This window comes from Alosa pseudoharengus, unplaced genomic scaffold (assembly GCF_046254945.1).
Source record: "Alosa pseudoharengus isolate Yale_2024_CS ecotype anadromous, Long Island Sound unplaced genomic scaffold, YU_APseudo_1.1 YU_APseudo_1.1_scf_9, whole genome shotgun sequence".
Lineage (NCBI taxonomy): Eukaryota > Metazoa > Chordata > Actinopteri > Clupeiformes > Clupeidae > Alosa > Alosa pseudoharengus.
The window spans coordinates 37,295,053-37,306,363 of record NW_027468881.1 but is presented as its reverse complement, the minus strand read 5'-3'; the positions used below and the strand labels follow the sequence as shown (position 1 = coordinate 37,306,363).

Genomic DNA, 11,311 nt, shown 5'->3' with positions numbered 1-11,311 from the left:
AGCGTTATACTGCATCCGTTTACATCTGGCTAAAACATTTGCCAGGTGAAGTGATAAAACGCATTGAAGCCAATTTGCTGTATGATCATTTTGGATGCACATACTGTACACATACTGGAGGGAGTTTTGCAACAGAGTAGGAATAGCCACATTGGTCCAGTTACCTGGTGGTGATGCAGCCAGCTAATTCCCAACAGCTAAAACCTTCAGGAAGGTCACTGTTTGGCTCTTGATCTCATTAGGAATTAGACAGTACAGTTCGTCTTAATTGGATGTTCTTTGCTTTTCTGGGTTACCCAATTTGTTTATTAATTGATGTAGGCTGGCTAAGGGATGCCAGATTTTCAAACGCTGTTAGCTAGATGTTGACAATAGATCTGAGATGGATCTGCTCAGGTATGGAACATGTAATAACAATCATCCCAAATTATCATTCTTCTGCACCATATGCCATCTATTCATAAGAAACCATATAGGATTATTAAACAATCCAGTAACTCAAGGCAAGCTCTTTTGTAGAACAGAATGAAACTGTTCGTGCTGTGTTGGATTTTGCATGACTGGTGCTTCGGATCCACACACATCAAAAGATGTTAAGCTGTTATATAAGGGGAAGGACACCAAGTACTGAACTGACTTTCTCGGTGTATCAAATACTAATCCTATTTACTAATCCTGTTTACAGACTTTTTTCTCAATCAATCCAGACAGCACTGTGCAGTAACAACAGCTCAATATACTGTGTAAAGTGAAACAAGTTGGTTCATGGTTACTCTTCACCATGTATAACATCATGAATTGTATTCCCAAATACTGGTCATCTCCATGGTATCTTATCTTATACAAAGTAGCAGAAATGTGGTGTTATATTTAAGTATATATTCAGATAAAAAGTGCATGTGTTCTGGCTCTGGGCTCTGCAAAATGTCTTGAGATTATTTGAACTTTTAGCGCTGTATAGAAATGAATTTAATATGTTCATAATGTCTTTCTCAAACACCTCCACTTGAATCTCAGGCAGCCATTCACTCTGCTTTGGTGCTGCTTTGGTATGTCTGTGCTTGGCACTGAATCCTCATGGCCTTGGACATGCTGGTGTTTATGGCCATTGAGTGTTCCCTCGGCCACGTGAATCACCTAATGGCCAGCCCCTGATTAGCATGGTGTGAGAGTTATTGTATGACAGGCGGCGGGTGGCTGATGGGTCATTATGACTGGCTGGTGAGACAATGAGTCAATCACTCTGGATCCTCACCTGGTCAAGTGGAGGGGGTTTGGAGCACCACCTGGCCCAGACAAAGTCACAGACAGCTTCTGGTTTGCCCTCAAGACAGCCGTGAGACAGCCGTGAGACGTGGAGATAAGGATGAGACTGACTTTGGGTTACTGCCTGAGCTGTTCTTTACTACAAGAGCTGACCAAGCTGCAGGACAGAGCTGACTGATGTGCTGGAATCTGTTTGTTCATATCAACTTTTACTGTTGCTTTCTGAAAGTGTAAGGATTTGGGCTTTTTTCACAGAACCTTCTTGCTTCTTATGACTATGTTTGGGATATAGTAGGCTATTTATGACGAGCACCGGCGATTTTTTCAAGCTTCTCTCAGGTATTCATCTTGCTTTCTTTTTTATGACTTTTTTCAGAAATCCCTGTTGAAAATCAGTCAGATATGGGTCGCAAGGAGGCTGAGTATGACTGGAAGAAAAGCACGGAGAACATCCAGGAGGTGTTTGACTTCATGGAGGTGCTCGGATCGTAAGTACTCTTATCAGCACACTCTCATCCCTCATCTGTTGTTAACTCATTTATGACTTTGATATATGATATATGTTTACAGGGGTGTCCCTTATTTTAACTTCCTTACAAAATAATGGCAAATATCCAAAAAAATATCTCAAGTGGAGCACTCCATACAAATGTACTTTGTTGGAATGAACTGATTCCCTCAACTGGATGATTCATTGAATGAGTACATGGGTTTTTCTTGCTCCACTGACCTTAATGAATATAGCCACTTGTCTTAAACTGACAAGACAGATTGCTAGTCATGACTGATTTAACGTCCTCATCTAAACCTAGTTTTCTCTTTCATGAAAGGCTTGACCAGGTAGCACAAGGCTCAGGTTGGTTTCAGATTCAGGTTAGCTTAGCATAGCAAGGCTAGATGACAGACACAGATTTATTATCCAGACAGTCTCTATGTACAGCCACAGTAGGGCAATTGAGGCCATGACAGATGAATCAGTCTTGACTAATCTGTCTGTAGTGCTATTGGGATGGTCATACCGGTAATGCTATGCTGTTTGGTGTATTGTACACTAGAATGTGTTGGTTAATGGCATGTTGATTTGAGTTTGCAATATACATTCACATTTTACAAAAGATTCTTCAAAAGTAGGCAGGTATCTTCAGTGATGACCTTTCATGAACAGGAAGCTGTGATTGACACTTGATACGTTAAGTGTGCCTTGTGTGTACAGAGTGTCTTGATTTTCACAAAAAGTGTGAGCCGTGCCTGAGATGCCTTAGATTACAAACTGGCAATATGAATGCAGCCGTCACACACACACACACACACACACACACACACACACACACACACACACACACACACACACACACACACACACACACACACACACACGCATACACACACACACACACACACATACACACACACACACACACACACACATATAGGCAGTGTTAAGCAAGCCTAACCATATTTGGTTTGATTTGACTGTCTTGCTTACCAGCCATGGATGATTTTTTGTGTGCTGTGTACTGTGTATTAGACAATTTTATCCCATTTATTATATAATAATTAATCTAACAATCATATTATAATCTGTACATTTAACTACTGCACCCTGAGGTCAAATGAAATTATTGGAGTACTTAACAGACATGTAATGATTCATTTCATTACTGTAAGTGGCTCATTCTCAGCATCAGCATTTTGAGAATGAGGGCTCTTGTCTGTAGCTGCAGGTAATAGGCTAAATAGGTCAGACAGTAATCCACAGACCTGTCAGGTGGCAGTGTCTGTGTCTGCGTCTGTGGTGCTGAATGCACTGACAGCGGAGGGCCACTGGAACATCAGGTCCCAGCGAGACATGAGCGTGTGTCTGAGAGAAAGAGAGAGAAAGAGAGAGAGAGAGAGAGAGAGAGAGAGAAAGAGAGAGAGAGAGAGAGAGATTTAAAATTGTTATCAGAGCTCTGTCCCATATGGCCAATTCCAGTGACCTTGGATGTCTTCTATATGGCCTATTTGTTTATACACATTTGTTTATACCAAGGTAAAGAGAATACTAGGATAACACTTTATTGCCCATTAGTGCCATTACATGGTACATAAGACAGGTTATCAACACTGGGAGCCTCCCCATTGTAGTAGAGAAACAGTGCCTCTGTGATGACTGGAGCAAACGGAAAACAGAGCGTGTGTCTGCAGGTGGGCTCATCTACCTGAAGGACAGGTCTCAGGGTCAAACGGGGGGAGGTGGAGGGGTGACGGAGTGGACGCTAATCTCTCTGACAGACTGAGTAAAGGAATGAAAGGAGAGCGTGCGAGGGTGGACGCGCCCCCAGACTAATCTGTGCCCTGCTGCATCGGCACATTCATGTCCACTCCAGTGTCTTTTTGTTCCTTTGTTTGTTTGTGTGTGTGCGTGTGTGTGTGTGTGTGTGTGTGTATGTATGTGTGTTTGTTTGCAGGGGTCATCTGGCTTTTAAGCTCGACGTCTCAGAGTAGCCTTGCTTGACTCATCAGACTTCCCTTGCACTTAACCTTGCTTTGGCTGCTAAAACACTCCTCAGTCTCCTTGTTACTCTGGCTTCTTGCCCTTAGGCAAAGATCTTATAATGATGTGTGTGTGTGTGTGTGTGTGTGTTGGGGGGGTGGGGGGTGTTTGTGTGTGTATGTGTGTGTGTGGGGGGGGGTGTTTGTGTGTGTATGTGTTGGTGTGGGTGTGTCTGTGTGTGCATGCTTATGTCAGTGTCTGTGTGTCTGTATGTGTGTGACTGTGTGTCTGTATGTGTGTGTGTGTGTGTGTGTGAGAGAGAGAGAGAAACCGAGGGAGGGAGGGAGAGAGAGAGCGTGCTGTGGTATTGCAGGTGGATGAAGAGCTAATTCTTGTTAATTAGCGTCTGACCCAGGGGAATGGAACAGTCAGTTCTACTTCACCACTGACTCAGGGCTGTTTTGTTCTAATTAAACACACTACTGTACACTGAGTGTCCACGCACATATGCATCTGCTCAGCTTAGCTGACCACTCTACAGGGAAGTGCCCCTATCCTTTGCCCATTTTACAGGGTCATCTCATTTTTCATTCTCTCTTTATTCTCTCATACCATTTCATTCTTTCCATGCCCTTGTGCCTGCAGCCTGGCCGTCTCCATGGCCTGCTCTCCCCCTGCTGCTGCTGCTGGTGCTGGTGCTGCTGCTGGTGCTGCTACTGGTGCTGGTGCTGCTACTGGTGCTGCTGCTGGGGTTGGGGCTGGTGCTGGTGCTGCTATGGTGCTGGTGCTGGTGCTGGCTGCCTGCACTCGGCCTGTTCGTCTTGGCCATACAGGCGCGGGGCTGTCTGTGTGTGCAGAGCAGCTGCTTCAGATGTGCTGTTGTGTCTACGGCCTGTGATCCTACCACAGATTGATATGCAGACACGGTGCTGTTGTATGCCCAGATTGATGCCTGCAGGCCTACAGTAGGGCTGTATGTACAGGCTGTCTGCTCAGGTGTATGCAGTGTGAATGGGCCCCCCTGTGGTGTGGCTGCTGTTGCATGCACAGGTTGCCTGCTGCGGTTTCCGTTGCGTAAGGGATTTGCCTTCTAATCCCTGCTGGTGGGAACAGCTATTCCCAGGCACAGGCTAAGAGAGGAACCGGAGGCCGACAGCACTAGGACACTGTGGCTTTTCATCTGACCATGTGGTCCAGTAATCCCTCCAGCAGGCCACCTGAAACTGACCTCACCAGATATCATCAGGATCCTATTGTACCTTATAAAAGTCTATGGCGTATTGATTGATCAAGTGATTTATGAGGGAGAAAAAGGTGTCGTCGTAAATTATGGAGGCACAATCATGGAGCTACTTGTGTACACACACACACACACACACACATATATATATATATATATATATATACTTGTATATATACTAATGGACTCCTTTCTCTTTTTCCGTGTATGTGTGTGTGTGCGTGTGTGTGTGTGTGTGTGTGTGTGTGTCTAGTGGGGCATTCTCTGAGGTCTACATGGTGAAGGAGAGGAAGACAGGAAAGCTCTTCGCCATGAAGTGTGTGAAGAAGAAGAACAAGAGGGACCTGAACCTGGAGAACGAGATCGCCGTGCTGAGGAAGTGAGTTTGGGCCAGTGTGTGCACGTGTGTGTGTGTGTGTGTGTGTGTGTGTGTGTGTGTGTGTGTGTGTGTGTGTGTGTGTGTGTGTGTGTGTGTGTGTGTGTGTGTGTGTGTGTGTGTGTGTGTGTGTGTGTGTGTGTGTGTGTGTGTGTGTGTGCATGTGCAACCAGATGCTCATCCTTTTGATAGAGCAGATCTACACCACACAATGCCCTGCTCACACGTGTGTCTTGTGCAGGATCCAACATGAAAATGTGGTGTGTCTGGAGGACTTCTACGAGAGCCGGAGTCACTATTATCTGGTCATGCAGCTGTGAGTTTCCTTTGGCTCTGTCATTACTTCAGTTACAGACTCACAGCCCACATGGCTGTTTCAGTGGATGGATTTGAACATGAGCGGACTTGTCCTTAATGCTCATTCCTGTGTGTGTGTGTGTTTGTGTGTTGTGCAGTGTGTCTGGAGGGGAGTTGTTTGACCGGATTTTGGACAGGGGCATGTACTCAGAGAAGGATGCCAGTCATGTTATCAAACAGGTGCTGGAGGCTGTCAGCTATCTGCACAATAATGGCATTGTTCATCGAGACCTAAAGGTACACACACACCTTTCTCTCTCTCTCTATTTCTCTCTTACACACACACATACACACACACACATGCACACTTGTACACACACATGCACACTCAATCCCAGGTGTTCATCATGTAATTCTCCTTCTTATCTTTCTCTTTCTTCCTTTCTTTCTTGCTCTCTTTCTCGCTCTGTCAGCCTGAAAACCTGCTGTACTACAGTGCAGATGAAAACTCTAAGATCATGATCAGTGACTTTGGTCTGTCAAAGATGGAGGACAACGGCATCATGTCCACTGCCTGTGGCACCCCTGGATATGTGGGTAAGCTTTCGGACCACACACAGGACACACAGCACTGTTGGAGTCAGGAATACTAATGTCCTGTCTAGTGACTGATAGATAGATAGATAGATAGATAGATAGATAGATAGATAGATACTTTATTGATCCCTGAGGGGAAATTCAATATGAGTTTGTATGTAACTCCGCCCACTTTTGTCTCATTGTTGCACAGCCCCTGAGGTGCTGGCCCAGAAACCCTACAGCAAGGCAGTGGACTGTTGGTCCATTGGAGTCATCACCTACATTCTGTAAGTACTGCTGTCCGCTTATGCGATCACTATAACAAAATCCCCAGAGAAGAACATCTTTAGGTCTCACTGCTAATCAATCCAATAGTCACACAGTAAGCCAATGTACTGGCCAAATGTACTAAGAGCAGATGTTACAGTAAGAGCATATGGGTGGATTTAGAGCGCCCCCTTGTGGATTAAGGCTGTAACGCACGCACAGAGCTCTGATGTTTGCTTCTCTTCTTGTCCATGTAGTCTCTGTGGCTATCCGCCTTTCTATGAGGAAACAGAGACTCGTCTCTTCTCTAAGATCATGAAGGGTCAATATGAGTTTGACTCTCCATTCTGGGATGACATCTCAGATTCTGGTGAGGCTCCTTTTTTTAATCTCCTCTCATCATTCAGTCGTTTCTTTCCCAGAACAGATGCCATGCCGATAGGTTCTAATGTCTGTGCTGGGTTGTGTTACAGCTAAAGACTTCATTCGGAACATGATGCAGAAGAACCCAAAGATGCGCTACACAACTGACCAGGCCCTCAGGCACCCCTGGTGAGTCCAGCACCCAACCTCAGGGTGTAACAGAGTCAGCTGTAGGGAGGGTGGGCTGGTTGTGCTCCGAATACCTCCTAGCTGTCATATGTGTGAATGGAGTGTTGACACAGCGGCCTCGTGTGCGTTTCTCCCAGGATCATCGGGAAGACAGCACGCTGTCAAGACATCTATCATTCCGTCAGTGAGCAGATGCAGAAAAATTTTGTCAAGACCAAGTGGAAGGTAAGCTCAGAAGCCACTACCTACTACTGTATGCATGGACACATACACAACACAAATGGAGAACTAATTCCTGTGTGTGTGTGTGTGTGTGTGTCACAGCAAGCCTATAATGCGGCAGTGGCTATCAACCACATGAGGAAGTTGCAGCTGGCTCACTCCGAGCTGGGCTTGCGTCAGGACTGCACCGTACCGGACATCAACATCATGGAGGTGTCCACCATCGCCCCACCCAAGGAGGCCAGCAAGGAACCCAACAGCGATGAGGTCAACGGCAACGTCCCGGCCAATCACAGCCCAGCTGTGGTTCACATGAGTGTGCCGCATAGCTGTAGTCAGGCAGCGTTGAGTGCCGGTAAGTGTGAGCCCAAGGAGCGGGCGGCCAGCCCTACTCGGCCGCACGGCGGCACTCTCCCCATGCACGCTGGAACACTCACCAGCGCTGAGCGGGGCAAGCATGTTTACCACTCCGAGCCTGCCAACCTAAACGGGTAAGAGCCCTAGCAACGTCATTTTTCTACTACTACTGTGGCAGCTATGTACAACGATGCCTCCTTCTAATAATATCTTTAGAGATTCTAATTGCACTCTCATTGTAATGCACTTTCTCTGCATGAATGGATGTATTGCAGGTACAGTACTAGAGCTACCAATCGTTGGGGGCAGAGTCTCCAGACTGGTGTGTGCTCCGTCATGTGATCGCTTGGGAGGTTCACCATGACTTTAATTGACCAAGTAAGCACTTACTGTACACATGCACACTAACAATAGCTCACAGCAGGGCTCATACACATAACATACAGATATGAACAGGAACTAACGGCTGTCACATAAAATATCAATTATTAGAGTTACCATAGTTTACAGTTACCACCTCCTATCACTCCTCAATATGGCTGGTGTTTTCACCAGAACCAAGAGTATCATGTTACATAATGTCACATGACTGATCAGATTATGATTCTCTCCCTCACTTGTTTTCCCACCCATTGCTCTCTGTCCCTTCTTCTGATTGACAGGTCAGTATTTCTGACCCAGCCAATGACTGTTTGGAAAGGGGCAGAGTCCACAGGCAGACAGGAAAGCTCATTGGACAACAGCCTATGGATGGAGGGACTCTGAATCCACAGCAGTTCAGAGGGTGCCAAGAGGTCTCCCTATACACATATGCGTAACACACATAAAGTATACCTAAAATACACACACCACACCAAGCGCTGTCTGCTCACATCAACAATATTTTTGTGAAGAGCAGCTAACTTCCCAGCATCTGGACACTTGCTAAAGATAATTCTTGTCCAGTAAAACAAACTGTTGATATATCAGTGTGATCAAACACAGAGTATTAATGTGTGTGTGAGATCCGCGCCTGTGTGTGTCTCCCAACAGACACACTCTATTCTGCCTCTGACAACCAGAGGTATTGGGACAGGATGTCTGTCCGCGTTAAGCGCTTCAGTGTATTGGTGCTTCTGTGTCTCTCTGTGCTATTCCGCTCCCCTAGCCGAGCACCACCGCATGCAACGCCTACTCATGCTACTGTACAAGGCTTACTGCTGTGGTGTGCTCAACTCACACTCTTGTGTGAACTCTGCAACATAAATTACAAGCACTATGATTAACTATTTATGATAGATGTCTTGTATATTTTCACATTTCCTTCATCTAGATTCTTTAGAACCATGCTATATTTTTTATATTTCATGTATTCATATACCATGTATATACTTTTGATTTTTTTAAAACAAAAAGAAAGAAAGAAAAAAAATGGGCATATACTCACATGCTCACCTTCATGTATGGTCATCTTGTTGTTCCTTGATTCAATATAGTCTACATACAGTATAACTTGCCTATTGCTGCCTCCCTGTTAATGTCTGTGTTGGTTGTTGTGGTTTTGTTTGTTGTTGTGACTGACAATTCTCCTGCCCGAGGACCAGAGGCATGTGTGGTCACAGGAGATACTAGTTTCTCACTGTGAAATACTTCCCTTCTGTGAATAATAAAGAGACCATCCCCACAATTGTTCTCTTAGCCTGCTTTCTTTCGAAACCTACTGAGGACACTTTAAGATGGCATAGTGCCCAGCAGAGAGTGTTGCTTTGATATGCCATTTCTTGTTCACTAGTGTTCACTTACTTGTCTTGTCAAAGCACAGTTCTAAATAATGTTGTTATTTAGTCATACATTATAACAAAATATAAAATATTAACACCAATATAAACAATTTTGGTCATTTTGGTTCAATGATTTTGAACCAAATTTATCATTCAGGATGCTTACAACCCCAAAGCAACTGTAGATAGATAGATAGATACTTTATTGATCCCCAAGGGGAAATTCAAGGTCTCAGTAGCATACAAACATCACACACAACATGCACTTACAGCAGAAATGATAAATATAAGTATAAACATATAACAAAACTCCACTGTACAATAGAGACAGTAGAAGATAAGAAAAACTAACAAAACTAAATACTAAATATACTATATAAATTAAATAAAAAAATCCACAGTGTGCTTGAGGGTGATCAAGCATAAGACGCTTGCAGTGACAGGGTAGTCAGTAAGGTGCTCAAAAGAGTGAGTGTCATGGTGAAGGTGCAAAAAGTAGTCCAACAGTAGTCCTGTAGTTCTGTGTGCATGGTAAGACTGCTGGTGCTATGAAGTCATGGGAGGATGTGTCACAGGATGTGAGGAGACAGCCTGACACACACACACCTCACATCCTGTGTGCTGATGCGGCCAGTGTCCAGAGGTGAGATTAGAGGTGAGGTGAGATACCTACTACAGAAACCCCTCAACCCTTGCCAACTCCCACTGTTCCCTCGACTTCGACTACCTCACCCTCTGTACAACATCAACCAGCCACAAAAACAGCCATACTCATGGACTCAAACGGACGGTTCCTTGACCCCATAAAACTATTTCCCACCCACAGAGTAGCAAAATTCTGTTGCCCCACCACAGAATCTGCTCTTAAAAAAATGCTCTCAGAGCCCAGCCCAACAACACCAAGGCTAGCAGGACACAGCCCAACCGGGCTCAACCCAGGAGCACACAACCCAGCATCCCGCAACCCATCAATATAGGACCCAGCCAAGCTGAGCTGTGCCCTCACCCAAGGGCCATCCACACCACCAGCGCATATAAAGACAACACTCTGCCGAACAGCTGCCACTGCTGTGGAGTCCCACAGCAAAATCTAACATACTCAGACATTCTCCAAGGTAAAAACCACCCTGTCTATACAGACATTGGAGAGGTGAGACAACTTCTTCATCTCATCTTTAAGAAATTGAGCTAAACTGTAAAAAAACTGTATTATATGTTCAAATGTGTAATATGTTACTGAATGCAAATGTACAGAATGCAGAGCATGTCACTTCACATGTAGCATATATCTCTCCCTTCCTCTTAAACATCTCTTTAGACTACTCTGAAACCAAACACATTTATACATGGTTAAATCTTTTTCTATAAGCTCCTGGAACATCCAAGGGCTTTATTCATCAGCATTTGGAGCAAAGAGTCTTAATCCTGACTTTTTGCTTAACATCAAAACCCATGACATTGTTGTTCTTTTAGAAACTTGGTGTAAGGCAGATATAAACACACACTGTCCCTCAGACTACAAAGAAATTATTCTACCATCTTTGAAAAACAAAAACATCCAACACGGCAGAGATTCAGGGGGTGTTATAATTTGGTTTAGGGAATACCTGTCACCTTATTTATCCATTATAAAAAGAGATCTCACTCGTATATGGTTAAAGTTAAAAAATGGGGTTATAAGTCAAGAAGGTGACCTGTACATTTGTACAATCTACACCCCACCCGCAGAGTCACCATACTGTGAAGATGAGTTTTTTAGCAACCTGACAACAGAATGCAGCAATTTCCAGGCTCAGGGGAATGTGCTGCTCTGTGGTGATTTCAATGCCAGAACCGGCCTTGAAAATGAAATAGTTCAAATCAGTGCAAAAGAAAACTAATTTATTTCATCAACAAACTTAGAAATCACAGCAAACCCA

The 11,311-nt window shown here is 44.5% G+C and overlaps 1 protein-coding gene across 1 annotated transcript in view; it reads left to right on the top strand.

Annotated features, from left to right (window-relative positions):
- Window positions 1-9,298, top strand: part of camk1gb (calcium/calmodulin-dependent protein kinase IGb) — a 10,453-nt gene extending 1,155 nt beyond the window's left edge. Inside the window, exons 2-13 of the mRNA XM_076275785.1 lie at window positions 1,643-1,754; window positions 5,236-5,361; window positions 5,600-5,674; window positions 5,814-5,952; window positions 6,129-6,252; window positions 6,446-6,521; window positions 6,759-6,871; window positions 6,975-7,053; window positions 7,191-7,278; window positions 7,378-7,766; window positions 7,908-8,010; window positions 8,295-9,298. Of these exons, the coding sequence (XP_076131900.1) occupies window positions 1,669-1,754; window positions 5,236-5,361; window positions 5,600-5,674; window positions 5,814-5,952; window positions 6,129-6,252; window positions 6,446-6,521; window positions 6,759-6,871; window positions 6,975-7,053; window positions 7,191-7,278; window positions 7,378-7,766; window positions 7,908-7,974 (1,362 nt within the window). The 5' untranslated portion in view covers window positions 1,643-1,668 and the 3' untranslated portion in view covers window positions 7,975-8,010; window positions 8,295-9,298. The remainder of the gene's footprint in view (window positions 1-1,642; window positions 1,755-5,235; window positions 5,362-5,599; window positions 5,675-5,813; window positions 5,953-6,128; window positions 6,253-6,445; window positions 6,522-6,758; window positions 6,872-6,974; window positions 7,054-7,190; window positions 7,279-7,377; window positions 7,767-7,907; window positions 8,011-8,294) is intronic.
- The last annotated feature ends 2,013 nt before the right edge of the window (window positions 9,299-11,311 follow it).